At 28.8% G+C, this 17209-nt stretch overlaps 1 protein-coding gene across 3 annotated transcripts; it reads left to right on the top strand.

Moving 5' to 3' along the window:
• Window positions 1–200: 200 nt before the first annotated feature.
• Window positions 201–16283, top strand: LOC117239571. Of its 3 annotated transcripts, none has more exons than XM_033505255.1 (3): window positions 201–225; window positions 12954–13159; window positions 14610–16283. In XM_033505255.1, exons 2-3 carry the CDS (start codon window positions 12979–12981, stop codon window positions 15323–15325), a joined length of 897 nt encoding a protein of 298 aa, XP_033361146.1. In that variant the 5' UTR covers window positions 201–225; window positions 12954–12978; the 3' UTR covers window positions 15326–16283. The 3 variants fall into 3 exon arrangements, with proteins under 3 accessions (XP_033361146.1, XP_033361145.1, XP_033361144.1); XM_033505254.1 differs by lacking the exon at window positions 201–225 and adding an exon at window positions 2851–2998; XM_033505253.1 differs by lacking the exon at window positions 201–225 and adding an exon at window positions 2860–3008.
• Window positions 16284–17209: the final 926 nt, after the last annotated feature.

Below are 17209 nucleotides of genomic sequence, written 5' to 3'. Positions count from 1 at the left end.
TTCTTGAGCCCGCGGGTTTCAAGTTACGTTGGTGACTCTGCATATACCTATATTGCATTGTACGTGTTACATGAAGTCAGCCTAAACAGTCTTTCGCAACACTAACCTAGTGTATAAATATAAGAGATGCGGTTCATGTTACTCTATTCAGAGAAGAAATTTCTTCCTTGGTTTGTAGCGCTGTTACAGACGACGTAGTAATATTATGACGTCACACGTTCGTCGGTAAAAAAATTTTTTATAGTTTGTAACTTTCTTATTTCTAATAATTTTTGAAACAAGAAATACCTGTCTATAATGTTATCTTCGTGAATTCATTTACATAATTAGTTAAAAATGTGCAAATACCGAATTCATACCAATACGCACTTACCCATAATTGTAGTTTCTGATTGAAAGATATAAATAGTCATGCCTACGATTTTTATACACCTGATAATATGATGTTATTGGTGCAAAGCTAACATTGTATAAACAATGTATTGACATGATACTAGTATGTAGGAATAAAGCTTTTAGTTTAGTCAAATTAGTCTTAAAAGTCAAATTCAACATTAAATGGTATCTGAAATTTTCTTGCGCGAACTTATAAAAATCATGTTCAGGAAGAAATCCTATATATTTGCCATTCGAGATTTCTTACACGGATTTTGTAAACAAAAGTTAACGAATAAGTTTAGCATATAACAACGTGCCAAAAGTTAGTTATAAGAGCTGTATGTATTAAAAGTATTTATCGAATGAGATGTTACGATTGGTTAATTCTTTGAGCCGTAAATAAATGAAAACCATCCAAAATCACATTGTTTTCAATCACTTATTATGTAAAATGAGTGAGTATACAAAGTTGAAACTTTGTGAAAATGTAGCTTTTTTCATTTGTAAAAAGTGTGCAAGATTTCATCCCCAAATGTTTATCAACTTTTACAAAAAGCTGTTTAACAATTAAAAAGGCGTCTTCGTAGAACTTAATTTCTACAATTTTCGGAAATACGGCAACTGATGGGGGCTTTTTCTACTCTGGACGAGTTGCACTATCATGTACAACTCGAAACAAATTGATTTTTTAATCGTAAACTATTTTAAACAATGGCGTCAGAAACTGCACATCATTTTACTGTTTATAATTATATTAACATTAATGAGACACGTTTATAGTATAAATAATATAACATTTATCATTAATATTTATATTAAAAAAATAAAAATTACTAGAATTCAATAATACAGACCAAAATAAACGCATAATTATAATAAAAATGACTAAAACTCTTTAATTATTTAATAATAAAGTTACAATTCTATCTTTCTTAATATTAGTTATAAAAATATATACAGGTAATGTTAATGATTATGATCCACAGTAAATTAATGACGAAAGCAAAAAATTAAACGTAAACAAATATAAATTCTAATTCTGAAATCAATTTATTTATTAAGCATAATTTCCGGAAATTGTAGAAATTAAGTTCTACGAAGATGCCTTTTAGTTGCCAAATATCTTTTTGCAGAAACTAGTAAATATTGGGTGAAATATTGGGGAAATTTTGCACACTTTTTACGAATGAAAAAATACTACATTTTCACAAAGTGTGAAACTATAAACTTTGTATATTCAATTTCATATGAATAATTAACGACTGAAAATAGTGCGATTTTGGATGGTTCTTATTTATTTATGGCTCAACGAATTAATCAATGCTAACGCGTGACGTCTCATTTTTAATGCAATTTTTATTCGAAACTTGTTTTATCTAAAAATACAATTTTTATTGCGATCCGATTATTAGATTCGTTGTTATATACAAAACCCTGTTTTCGTCACCTTTGGAAATTGTTTACAAATTGTTTACAAAATCCGTCCAACAAATTTTGAATGAAAAATATATGGGATTCGTCTCTGAACATGATATATATGTATGGTGATATATATGATATAAGAATTATATAGGTAATACAATCTATCGATATCGGCATCGCGTAAGAAAATTTCAGATATTATTTAATATTGCGTAAAAGACTAATTTGATTGGGTTGTTTAGTGCATATAGCTCTTTAGGTAAAACGCATATTGACTTTGCTATGACTAATAATAAATAGCCAATAAGTTAGGTGAATCAAGTTAAAGAAATATAAATACAGAATTAGATAAAGTTGAACATGAAATTCTAGGAGGTTGGATGAATAAATTACCTTTGCACCACGAATTAGCTTTGCACTTTTTAAAGTAAAATTGTGATTTTTTCTGAAACGTATATATACATATATACACAATTTATAATATTACTCTGCTTGGAAGTTCTACAATACATGTACGATTATTAATAGTTGTTCGATACTATATACTCGCTATCACAATACATAAACATATGTGTCATACATTGGTAATAGAAAACGTGTAAAATACCACGCATTAGATTTCAAATACATGTACATATGTTTAGTATTAGTCATACACTAATTCTAGAAGATACATAAAAGCGTGCCATAAAAGTATGTATCTATATATGTATATATATAATACACCTATCAAGTATGTATACTTATTATATGTACTATATACTATAACGTCATATCATCTTATTGTTAGTATTATGTACTTAACATGAGGAAATTCTTTTATAATGTGCAGCTTTGAGCGTAAAATGCCTCAAGCTAAAATGACTTGGATCAGTAGTTTTGTTAACAAAAATAATGTTGACGATGCTACGTAAATGGCACGTAATATTTTTGGAAGCCATTTTTCATATTATTCAAAATTTCATATTATTAAATTATTATTTTTCATATTATTAACGCGAATATACTTAGATGGATGTGTGATGGATGATGTGTACTTTTATCGAGTACAAGTAAATTAGTGAGAAATACATATTAGATGAAACAGAATAAAGGGGAAGGGGTAGGATCTTGAAAGCAGTGGGAAATAACGAACGTAACAACGTCTGCGAGAGTCGTGTCGCTACTTCCGAGCAAATAACGTCTTATAGGATACCCTGTAAGTTCAGGTACAAAATATTATAATTTTATAATGCCATACATTTTTTTGTACTTATGTATGCTTGTGTGATGCTTATTAGAATATACATATATATAAATTAAATTGATTTATTCGAGTAACATTGAATGCATTTAGTACAGTGTCATTCGTGAAAAGTGTTCAGTTAAAAATCGCGGATAGGGTAATAATGACAATACTATAATATCTACATTGCTAGTATTGACTTTGACGTGAATATACTATATTAATCTACCTTAAAACTTTGCTTTTTTGGGCCTGATGAAAGTTATAACCATAAGACATGTATAAAATAGAAACGTTGCTATCTATTGTTACTCTCTTCTGATCTTTTTTCATTAGCCTAATTTTCATTTATCTCTATTGTTTATCACATTTCACAACTTCCACGATTTTTTAATTTTATTATGATACCTATTTTACGCTAAATAAATTTGATCAAAAATTAAAAAATATTTCATTTAGTTATATTTATATATTTTTATAATAATTCGAATTACTTATTATATTTTTTTAAATGTTTAAGAAATTCGTTTTGGCATTTTAAATAATTGTATATTATAACTAACATCTGATTACACTTAGTTATTTCAAATACGCTTAAAAACCGCATTATGTATAATAAGGGTTTTTGAAATGTAGACAATAATGGCTGAAATAGAAAGTCGTTAATAAATCTGAAATACTTATTTTTGTTGCAAATTATAAAAAAATGATTCGATTGAAATGATTTTGGAATCGATATCATTATTTTAAAACTATGTCTGCAAGCTAAATTTGGTAGTTCTTACGTAACGTGTTAACGAACGCACTCTCACTACTGAATATATGTATGTACTTATTTAGGTATGTACCTACTCTTCGTTTCAAATTAAACTTCATAAAAAATGCATCATAATTTAATAAATAATTATGCCTTTATAAGACTTGTGTTAGTTACGATGTGAATGATAACAAAATTATTGAAATTATTAAATAACAAAATATTAATGACAATTACAACAACCGTACTAATAATATTAACAAGAATAATAATGATAAAAGTAATATTGATGATAAAAATAACAATAAAAATAAAAATACGAAGAATTTCTATAGTTATTACACATCGATAAACATTTTTAAAATGTTTAATATTTCTCTCAATTCATAAATGTTTTAATGTTCTTTTTAGCATAACAAAATATTATTTAAGTAACTTTGTTGTGCATTAGATACTTAATTTTATATTAAATTTATATTTCTTTAATTGGTAATTGCCCGCTGATAATTATAAACATTATTAAGCTTCATTGACAAGTCAATTTTATTTTGTCACACAGAGTTGGAAAATAAAAATTGTTTTTTTTTAATATATGTAAAACCGTAAATATAAATAACTACATACAAAAACGACGATAAATATCACGTTAAAATTACAAGTAGGTATATTACTTATATTCTTCAAAACGTGATATATTCTCCAAAATCGGTAAAATTTTTTAAATAGACATGCAGTGTAAAACTTTTGTTTAGTTTAAATAACTGATTCAATAACATTAATTTCTTCATAACTTTTTTGGTGATTGTTATACTAAATTTAAATAATTATAATACGTTACACAACTTAATATTATCGAAGTAAGAAAATAAAAAATTCAGTGAAGTATTCGATTTTTACTTGGAAGAGTAATTATAGACAGATGTTGCTGTATTTTTCATATCGAATGTATATGGGTAGATTTATTATGAGAACAGATCAGAAAAATATTATATTAGCTAGTTTTTAAGAAATTGAAATATAATGTTTCATACCTGGTTGTATTAGAAAAAAATTTAGTTCTAGACTTTAATTTTGTATGTTTTACTTGCTATTTACATAATATGGCATTTTTGATTCTTGTTTCTTATACATGTTTTAATAAATTATCAGGGACCTCATGTTCTGTTTTGTTGTAAATGTGAAAGGAGTGTTTTTCGAAAACATACATCGTGTTATCTACTTATGATAGTTATCTTGTATAACTCTAGTTTAAGTATATTTTGATTAGTTTGACTACTTGTGTAGTTGAAATTTACTTGTTTATGTTGTTTCTATGACATTACGTAAATGTTACAAATTACGAAATATTTAATACTGATTTTGACATTTTGTATACTTAAATAGTAATTACATAGAAGCAATGTAAAATGTTTACAAGTTGATTGAATCATATCAATTTTATATCTTTTTTTTATTCGTTGCATATCAAAATCTTGTAATACTACAATTACGTTTGAACTGAATCGATTATAATAACTTGGTTTATGCGTGCATACATCTTATATTTAACTTTAAGTTTCTCAGAAATTTCATTGTGATTTTATATTAATATATATACGTAATATACTATTCGTAGTACGTAATTTTTTTGTGAAAGCATAAAATATGAGCAAAGAAAGAAAACAATTCTTAAAGAAATTGAGGGCAAATATATCTTCCATATTATAAAATATGAATGTATAACGTATTTAAAAATATATAACATTATAAATATATAACAAAATAATTGACGTATATCATTATTATAAACCATTACAAACTACTCCTGATAGTTCATGATAGATCAAGCTATTTTAATGTTGCAAAAATTGAATTAGAAATTTTGTTAGTTATGTATTATATCTATCTTTTCAGAATAAATATTTTAGATTTGATACATTATATATACTGTGATAATTAAATATTTATTCCAATAAATATAATTTAACAGTATGTGATAGAACTTGAAGCATATAAATTTAAAAAAAGTATGTACTACAATTATTAGATACAATAATAATTAAAGATAGTAATATAAGTAAGTAAGTATTCATTGTACCATTCGTACATTTCAATAACTCAATGTTTTCAGATATAATATATGAAAATATAGTATCATATGTATACATACAAATACTTCTATATTATATATATTATTGCCATAACACTCTATAACATAAATTTATATTTTAAATGCGTATTAAATATATCTTACTTAAAATATACTTTAAATTAAAATTCTGATCATAGCGATATATCTTTTACAACATAATAGAACATATATGCCTCCGAAGTAATCATTGAGTTTAGATAATATCTAGTTGTATATGAATTTACGTTTATTTGTATTGTTGAATCAATATAGGAATTGAATATTTGATATAAAAAATCAATACCTTGATATCGAGCTGCAAATATGGTATATATCCTATCACTTTAATTGGTTTGAAAGTAAATGAAATATACTTACGAAAGCGAAAATACTATATTTCTTGTTGGTTCTTACGTAAAACAGAAACGAAATGATTGATTTAGGGGAAGAAAAATATAGAAATAAATAAATAAATCGAGAGTATAATAAGAATAAAAGAGATAAATCTGAAAAAAACAATAAGGTCAGACATACTTCGTAATTGAAGGCGGTCGTCCGGGACTTGAGAGTACTATGTGCCAGTTCAGTTCACGGACACCAAATTAGACATGGTCTATTTTTGACCAACTTATAGTTGCTCTCTTGTTCCAATTTACTGGTTACTCATGTTAGAAACTCTATAGCAACATTACACGAGGAATTTAGTATTTCATACATTTTCCATTGAAAAATTGTTTAAAATAAAAAGATTAAATAACAAAAAAGGCAACAGGAAAGGAACAACTTCAATTCGAAATTATCATTATCTTCAATTAATCAGTAATATGTTATTTGTAGTTAGGTGATATTACAAAAAAAATTTTTAACATTTTTTACTTTGCTTATTCCGAAAAAGTTGTTTTCAAAATATAATACAAATGGTGAAATACATGCTTGGAATAAAATAATTGAGAAATTTTAATTCCTTTGTAGTGTTTCTCAACAGAGCCTATTCGTTTTATAATTTAGTTTGATGAAAATAGTTTTTTGGTTTAACGTCTAATTACACATTTCCAACTATTTAATGATGCGACGCCGTTATACATTGCCAACTGGAAAATTATACGTGAAAATGAAATGATCTGGCAACCTGCCATGTATACGTATAACATATTGTATCTTAATTTAAGATTATACAATAGAAATACAAAAGTATTTGTGTCTCAGATTTTAATACTTAGGTATAGTGTATATTTGTTTAATATTCCACTAAATGAACAATTTTTGTTGTTTTTACAATTCAAAAAAGTATCCCATTCTCATTATTCTCTTCTTACTATTTTTACATCTTTTGCGCAATATTAACCCTCCAATTTCCATAGCTCATAGTTTCGAGAATTTGTTTTAAAATATATGTAAAATATTCTTTATATAAGTATTTGTTTATTTTTAATGAAATTTTAATTATTTTTTATTACCATTTTTTATATCTAATTTTATATTTTTCTTTGAATAAGATAAATTTGTTTACTATTATTTATTAAACTTAGTCCCTGCCTTTCGGCTTTGGACGACTTCCGGTTTACATACTTTCTTACATTACTACTTAAGTCACCTTACAGTACACTTATGCTACCTTGTAATACGACATATGTTACATTGCACTTTGTTATATTGCCCTAACCCTTCTGCCTGTCGTTCTTTGGCCTTTGATTCTAGCTGTATTCTCTTCTTTTCTCCATTATCTCTTTCAGCACTGCTAGCCCCTCTCCTGTCTCCTTTAGTGTCTCTTCCAGTCCCTTTGATCCCCCTGTTACCTCACATTCTTCCAGGATAAATTTGTTTACTATATTTCATTAAATGAAGAAGTTCACTGGAAAGTGAATGGTAAACAAATTTGACTTAACAGTAAAAGTTGAAATAAACGAATAATACAAACAGCAACACGCTAGAGTCATAATATCAATATTATGTACTGTATTGTATTAGTATTCGGTATCTTGCGTAGTAAGTAAAGACAGAGGCGTTACTAGATTTCAAAGACAACTGGTCACAAAAACATTTGCACATTGCACAATTTTAATTTATAAGTTTTATATTTTCAGTAAATGTACAAGGACCAACAAAAATGTATTACATTATGTTACACTATACTACATAGATAATAGCAGAAAAAGAATTTTTGAGTTATTATTTATTGTTGTCTAAATTTTAAAAGAAATATTGAAAAAGAGCGAATTTCTATGTCACAAAAAGTTCCAGACGCAAAATATCCATTCAGAAATTTCTCAGTAAAGAAAAACAAGTGTGAACACATCGGATTGCAAATGTGCATTAGTTTCGTTACTCATTTATTCAGAATGAATAGCAAAAGAGAATATACAAGTTTTGAAATACGATAGTTAGTAATATATCACTACGAATAGAAAAGGTCAATTCGTAAAATAACGGATACGTTAAAAAACAATTCAAAAACGTTTAAAAAAAAAGGAAACAAAGCAGTATTGATTATTTAAAAAAACTTATTTTCACTATTACAAAACACCATATTATCAAGCATATAGCATACCCAACTAAATATTAAATTTTAGTGAATAATCATTATTGGTTTTAGTTTTATATGTATTATCTGATTAATTTTACACGTATTTTTAGTATTATTAATTTAGTATTTAGTATTATAGTAATTTTAGTATTAGTGTCCGAAACTTTTTCTGACATAAAAATTCACTTTCTTTTAGTGCTTATATTAATATTTAGACAAGAATAAATAATCACTAATAATAGCGTAATGTAACGTGATGTAATATGTTTTTGTTGGTCCTTGTACATTTACTGAAAATATAGAGCTTAAAAATTAAAATTGTACAATGTCCAAATCTTTTTATCGCCGACTCTACACGTACAAACTGAAATATCAGAAAAGTATTAATAAATTCTATATGTAAACTCAAAACAAAATGTGTATTTACCTTTTTCTTGACATTATGGCAGTAAAATTAACAAAGCATTATATGAAACGCTTTTTCAGTGAAAAGTCTGTTAAAAACAATCAAAAAATGAAAAGTGAAGCATTAGAATAATGTGCTTATACATACTATAGAATAAATACAGGGTAGTACATACACGCAGGCAATTGAAGAGTTCATTTTTATCTAAAAAACCATATAAGTAAACAGATAACCGCGTAACTAAAAATATAAATTTATATCATAATTTTCAGGATGCAATTTATTTGAATGTTTATCTCGGAAATAGTAAAAAAAATATAGTAAAATAAAGTAGAAATTTATTTATGTAAACGATAAAAGTTGATCAAAATTTGTACAGCGCGGATCATTTTTCTTTTCACATACATATCTACATTATAAAGGATATATTTCTAAGTAACACACGCCTTTAATTTTGCAGTTGTCTCTTTTATTTCTTAAATAAAAGAGCAATAATTGAAAATAAATGAAAATTGCTTTTACGGAAACACCTAAGTTAAATGACTTTAAATGTATCTCTTCAGCGTTGACACTTTATTGTTACAACAATTAGAACACGCGTTTCAAACCACATTCTAAAAGTTTATATAGATTTTATGAAGTGTGAACTATATATTAGAGATAAATATGAAATTGATTGATCCAAACATAATCCTCGTTTCAGTTTCAATTTAGCAGAACATTCAGTTTCAGTTATAGCAAGAAGTAAATAGTTAGCAGTAGAGAAACATTCTTCTATCATAATGTTGAAGATATAATAAAAATATCAATGTTTTAATTGGCTTGCAGCAAGTGTCCAAGTACTTGTGTTCAGTAGTGTATGTATATCCTTCTGCTGTAGCAAAGTGTAGTGTAGTCTTCTAAAGCAATCTACATATGCTAAATGTTGCGTTCTACATGTTGCATGCATTGAAAATGTAAAAAAAAAAAAATATGAAAACATTGCAAATGATATTTTTTAAAACTCACATTGGAATTTATGATTGTTTATACGGTTTCCTTTAGGCAAATAAATTCATGGAAGTAATTTATACATTTTTTAAAGAAGTTTCACAGTGATTATGTTTCTGAATAATGAAATTGAAAACTCCATAAAAGTGGAGTTTAATCAGTTTGGCTTCTGAGAGGCTTATATGTGTAGATTCGTTGCGACTTGCATCGATACAAGAATTACTATGTACTGTCTTGATTAGAGAACAAGATCCGATATTGATACAGTGTCATTAAACTTCGGAGTGATGCAATGCATTAGAATTTGACGAGCAATCACACATCCGTATAACACAACGGCGACGATGGACAAGTATGATTATGACATCCGCCAATCTATCGGTACAGACATTGTTATATTTAACGTGTTCTTGTAGATGTAGTCACACGATCGAATTGATGTCCGTGTTTTGGCGAATTTGAATCCTTTATTATGAAAGATTACTGTAATTATCTATAAAAATTTCGCATTAAATAAGAATCCTTATCAGACACAGCATAGTATTTTTGTATTAGTATTATGTGTTTTATTCATTTCATTAAGACCAATAGCCAATATTTAGCAAACCAATATTTTCCTATTTGCTACTTGAGAGTAGCAGCTATCATTTCCCGACATATATATTAGGTTGTCCGAAAAGTTTCTTTCGTTTCATAAGGTGATAATAGATGAACAACAATTTCTGTTTTATATTATTTTATTGAATTAGGTATGATCCATTTCGTTCTATTTCTATTACTATGTTCGTACATAATTTAATAAACTAATATAAAACAAAAAACATTATGCGTCTACTATTTTCTTATAAAACGAAAGAAACTTTTCGGAAAACCTAATAATACTGCACATTTCATGTTTGTGTCCTTACGTACTATTTTTTTAAATTGTCATTAAATGGTCACTAAACGATGGCTCGTGCGAAAGTAATCAAGAAATTTAGTTTAGTTAGCTTTCAATTGATTGAAAAGTGTATAAAACACACTTTCCATGAAACTTGTTCTTGATATACGACATATCCTTGATCTACTTGATTTAGTTAGTTTTATTCGTACTCGGTATAAAATCAGTTTAATGTCGGATATAGATCGAAATCCAGTAGCGCTTATTTATGTGCAAAGGTATAGGACTCTCCAAACTTTTTATATTCTATCGGCAGCCCAGACACAAGAAGACAATGAACAAAAAAAAATGATTCAGAAGCCAAATTGACCAAAGTTACCAGATTTTATGATAGATAAATAGATAGTTGTATAGATGGATATTTGATTTCAATTTGGCGGTCAAGAAGTAGAAATAGACTTGGTTTACAATAACTATAGTACGATATACTTATTCATCCACCCACTCTCTCCATACCTATGATAACTTAAGATTAAATCGAAAACTAGAACTGAGGCTAAAATTAGAAACATATGATCATAATACTGCATAATTCTGTAACAATGTACGTAATTCCTTTGGCTTATTTTTTCTTTTTTTTTTATCTTTCCTTAATCGTACCACGCTTCTCAACCCTCCCATCACCTTCCATCACCTCTGATCTTTCATTTCCTAACATTTCCTCTAACGTTAATTTTGTTCTGCTCATACGTATACAATCTTCCACTATATGTCTTAAATTTTAACTATCCTATTTCTAGCTCACATATTTTACGTGCCTTGTTCTTTTCTTCCCTTTAGTAATTATTTTCTTTTTCTAAATTTCCACATCTTGCCTTCCCAAACTTTGCCTGCCTGTTTCTTTTATTTATTTATTCAAATTTTACAATTTGTCCAGTAGGACATTGCCTGTTTCTGAGTCCTTTTTCAGGTACCTTGGTCTACCTATACTCTGTATGTGTTTGTATGACGGGATACAGTGGGGTGTTTTCTCTTTAGTCTTCTTCATTGTACTTAAACTTTATTTTGTTATATCGTACCCTGCATTTATGCCTACTTTTTCCTATTCATCCTCGCTCCCTTTATTAGTATTCCTAATATATATTCTTCCTCTTATTTTTTTTCCGTACTATACTCAACTGATTATACCAATTTCTATTCAGGTATTCTGCTTTGTCTTCTTTCTTTTAAACATTCCTCTACTAGCATAAGCTCCTTTGTTTCATCATCTAACATTAACTCAAAATTTATTGCTCTTAAATCTGTCCTGATTCTAATCCTCTGTATTTTAATATCTTTCAGAACTATACTAATTAAGGTACTATTTCACTTATTCTTTATCTTCTTCGGCTCTTCTCTCTCTTTCCATTCAAATATTTCTACTTCAGTAGTGTATCCCCTACCATAAAATGGTCAAATAAATACATTCTTCTTTTAAAATAATCTTTGAATAGTCTCTTACTTGAGGTCTTGGGGCACTCCTGTTAAGCGTCAGGTCACCGTGTAGTTTTAGTCGGTAAGTCCGACACTACCCTGCCTCTTCCTTTTACTAATGCTCTTTTCATATTTTTCACATCTCTCTCTTTCTCTCTCTCTCTCTCTCTTGTTCTTTCACAGATACCCATAATTTACTCCTACCCTCACAGTATCGAAGGTCATACTCTTAGGTCTACGAAAAATATGCATCACAAAATACGTCACGCTAAGATCCTTAATAGATGCACCTTGGTATGTTACCAACGAAACAATACATCGCGACCTCAAGATACCCACAGTCAAAGAGGAAATAGCAAAATATAGCGACAGATATAGCAAAAGAATCAACAAACACCGAAACCCCCTAATCACTGGACTACTTGATACGACGGACCAGATTCGCAGGCTGAAGGGGCACTACCCGCTAGACCTAAACGCTAAATTCAATTAGTTATATAAATTAAGTAATATCCACTTATTTATAATACTTACTTATAAATTATACTTATCTATAATAAGTATTAACTTATCAAAAATAATCAGCCATGTCACTGCGCCACGCCAGAAAAATTACTGAAAATTCTTAACGCGAGAATTGATTGTAATTTTAATAAATAAATAAAAAAAAAACAAAATATGTCAAGGTGTATAGAGGTCATTTTACTGCAAAGAGGTGCTCTTTGCGAACACTTACAGAATCGTTAGCTACTTAACAATTTATTTATAATAAATCTTTGGAATTTCAGGTAGCGAAGAAATAGTTCTGTCAAGATGTCAAGGCCAATCCTTAGCAGGCCGCGTACACGCGTATATGGATGCAACTATGACAAAGGAGAATCATATTATAAGCCAATGGTCGACCACTTGGATCGAAAATACAGTTCTCGACCGCTTTTCTCTGAACCAAGAACTTCATTGGCTGACGAGATCGCAGCCCGCCGAGGCGACATCGGTAACATCTTCAGTCGTTTTCCAAAATGGTTTTAAGGGGTGAATTTATCCTAATCCCTTTCTCCTTAACTATTACAACCGTAGTAGTCAATAACTCTTTTCATTGTCAGTAAGAAAATGCTGAATTATTTTTCATTATATTGGTAATTAATGAGTGGCATGTCCGATCCAAGTCCTGATGTGAAATGAATCGAATGTACTGTTCTATACATCTGCTGTTACAGCCACAACAAAATTTTACTCTATAGAGGGTCATCGTAAGAAAATCTTTGCCCCAATAATAAAATAAAATAAAATCGTGACATAAAGCTGCAACGTCTAATGATTTATTATCTCCTGTGACATGATACGAACTTCTGTTATTTAAACGTTTTTTTCTTCGTATAAAAGTGAGAAAATGAAACTTAATTTTTTATCACTTAGGTTCCACATATGAATAAAATATTAATTACTATTTTTTCCAATTTTAAATTGCTCGTGTATTCTGTTCCTTTATATATTTTAAGCTAAAGATAAAATATATTAATTTAGTTTAACTTCAGTTCTTGTTACAGAAATGGAATAACATTACCTGTGCTATTGTAAAATTACATAGAACCAACCTAATATATGTGTTTATTACATAGATATGTGTGATAAATAACCTACATTATGAGCATGTCGAGATCACATTTTCAATTTCGTTTACGGATATTTAAAAAAAAAATTATTCAAAATTTGAAAAGAACGATATATATCATTATTACCGACAATGAAAACATCATCATTAATTACAAGCATTGATTACACATTATAATGTATTTATATCGTATGTTATTGAAATTCACTCATATTAATTTATGTTCTTCATTTGTTGATTTTGCTATCTTTTTATGTCAATTTATATGCATGTAATAGGAGAAAATCAATAGATTTTACGAAACACTCAATTTAAGTATATGATATAAAATAAAATGAAATATAAGTAGCTCTCTCTCCAGACAAATATCGAATTTAATCATTGAATATTTTGTTTACGAACATAGTAACAAATATTTGACATACCGATTCTATTTAAGTATATATTTTAATAAATAATTGTTTCCCATTTGTATCCCATTAGAAAGTTGTTACTTGAAACTGTAACAATCCTTATTACCAAGCTTATTTATCAGAAAAGAGTAAATATAGAAATAAACTATGAATCCGCAATCAATAAATTGTAACGTACTTGAACGTAATTATAATTAAACCGTTTATCGATACCTACTTGTCGATTATTTATTCTATTACGCAGCGAATGGCAGCGTACTTACATCGACCTAAAAGCGGTTTCATTGCAGTAAAATGGTGGACTTTTAAAGAAAGTTTCAATTCAGATTACATTTATTTTTTCATTAGTCAAATATAATACATACCTACATATGTATAAGTGTAATAGTGTACATATGTTGAGATATCGGTTTTTACAGGCACGCATGACCTCTCTGGTCCTCGCAACACTTTCTTTGGGCGTGACCTTGACCTTGAATTAGACCCTTCCATTCGCGCTTCCCAATTGCCACTACCTTCCTTGACTACCGACAACTTGTTCCCCGAAGACGAGGATATTGTCTACGACAGCCGTGGCCAGCGCAGTCGACGTCGATTCGCTGAAAATTTTGCCAACGATGTCGTAGCGACGACGCAACATCTGAAAGCGAAACTGGCCACGTTCGGGTTAGAGGATGAGGTCGATGCTGTATTAAGAAAACCACGACGCCTACGTCAAGGACAGGATCAAGTTGATAATATTCTCAGTTCAAGGAAAAATCTGCAAGACATAAAATCAATTAGCGAAGAGGCAGAAACTACGTTTAAAAGACGTTCGAAGCTGTTTGACGAAACCGATCGATTAGAAGAGAGTAAACCAATGCTTACGAAATGGTCGAAATTAATTAACGAGGACGAAAGTTCAGTGTCCGCTAATGCTGCTGCGACAAGGGCTATGCAAACCAAAGCTCGTTTGAACGACCTTGAGTCTGAAATGGAAGAGCTTGCAGAGAGACAGGCAAAAAGAGAACGCAGGGCAGCTGCCCTCAGGGCATTGATCAACGAAAATATGTCCGATACGGAAAATTTCCAAGAACAATCTGTTCATAGCAAGAAGGTTTCCATCCGTGAACACTCTGAGAAACACGTCCTCTGAACAAGAATGAATATTTATAACTCAAATATGAGAATATTCCCTCGTTATTTACCATTTACTTTCGATCAATTGACTGTCATTTGTTCCTAATGATCCTGCAGATGTTGTTTGTATTATATGTACTATTTGAATATTCGATCACTTTTAATTGACAGTGCATAGGTGCAACAGAAACAACGATATCTTCACATTACACGAATAATACAGATATTTGTATAAAATTATTTATGTAGTAGAAATACATTGGCAATATCATGGAAATACAATTTCAATCGGATTATCGCTTATTTTATATACCCAGGAATATATAACATATGCAGAGAGTTTTTGTATGTATTAAAAGTCATGCTATACGCGTATAATATAAATATACGCATATACATATGTACGTACGAATACGATACCAGCGAGTACACGCAGATATACTTATTACAGCGCACATATTTATTATTTTACGTACACTAGTTTATACAGTATTATCGAGAAACTATATAATTGTAAATTTTATTGGACTTTCGATTATAATTCTGTAATTTTTCTGAAGGCGAAAGATAAGTTAAGAGTTTCTTCCTATTTATTGTCTACTTTAAAATTAGAAAATCATATTTTTAATAAAATATTGTTGAATCACTCATTAGTTAAAAAGATATTAAATAACATTAGTTAAAATAGCAGAACGTGAATCTTTGAAACTTGATATTTTTTTAATAATTGTATGGACAAACACTTATTTCCTCGTCGTCGTTGTTTTTTAAATATTAAGTACTAATTGTTTGTTGATATGAAAATGCATTTTTCAAATAGAGCAAACAGTAAATGTTAAAATTTATCAATGGAGAAGCAAAAGTATACTTTCGACTAATACATAGTATTTAATCAAAGTTAGCAAATAGAACGTAACTTATGTATGTAATATGTTCAATACCTTGTTGAATAATCAATATTTCGTTTTCGCAAATTTTACGTAAAATAAAACCGTATAGTACTTATATACAGGGTGGTTGGTAACTGGTGGTACAAGCGGAAAGGGGATGATTCTACGCGAAAAAAGAAGTCGAAAATATAGAATAAAAATTTTTCGTTTGAGGTTTTGTTTTCGAGAAAATCGACTTTGAATTTTCGCTCGGACGCGTGCGGTACGTTACAACGGATCTCACTGTAGATCGTTGTCTCGATGAAAAAAATTAAAAAAAAATTTTTATTCTATATTTTCGACTTCTTTTTTCGCGTAGAATCACCCCCTTTCCGCTTGTACCACCAGTTACCAACCACCCTGTATATAAAATTAAGCCAAGAATTAATTTCATTTCTACTCTTTCTTTTATAGTCAAGAGTTAAATCACAACATAGTGTGCCAGAAAAAAACATTGTCCTAACCTTACTATATGTATTTCTGTTAATCTCTCTTATTTGTAAATAAATTTCACTGTTCCAATGTATCCTGAATACATAGTGTGTTTGCATGTTGTATACCCACCCACATATGCAAGAACGATTCCTTTTTGAATACCATGTTTTTTGTTTATATTATGAGAATACCTTTAACTTTTTGTTTTTGATATATATTAAGAGAATTCTTGATCACAGATTGTTGAATATTTGCATATATTTTTTTTGTTTCATCTTTTCTTATTATTACAATCCATAAAAAAATTCACAGCTCTTGGAACATAATCGAATAATAATAGAATTACTCTCAAAAGTATTAACATTTTTATTCATAAAAAAGATTCTGTAACTTACATCAAAAGTGTTCGTGACAATGCTAAAGGTAAGTCGAAGGGCAGTGACGTCATTATACACACTTTGAGACATTGGTCATCTCTTCAACAAATACATTATTCATTTTCACAAGCTCTCCTATTTGCTAACTGTAGGCTAAAT

This window comes from Bombus vosnesenskii, unplaced genomic scaffold (genome assembly GCF_011952255.1).
Source record: "Bombus vosnesenskii isolate JDL3184/JDL3185 unplaced genomic scaffold, Bvos_JDL3184-5_v1.1 scf7180000014105, whole genome shotgun sequence".
Classification (NCBI taxonomy): Eukaryota; Metazoa; Arthropoda; class Insecta; order Hymenoptera; family Apidae; genus Bombus; species Bombus vosnesenskii.
Note: the sequence above shows the minus strand (reverse complement) of the source record. Positions and strands in the feature narration are given on the sequence as shown.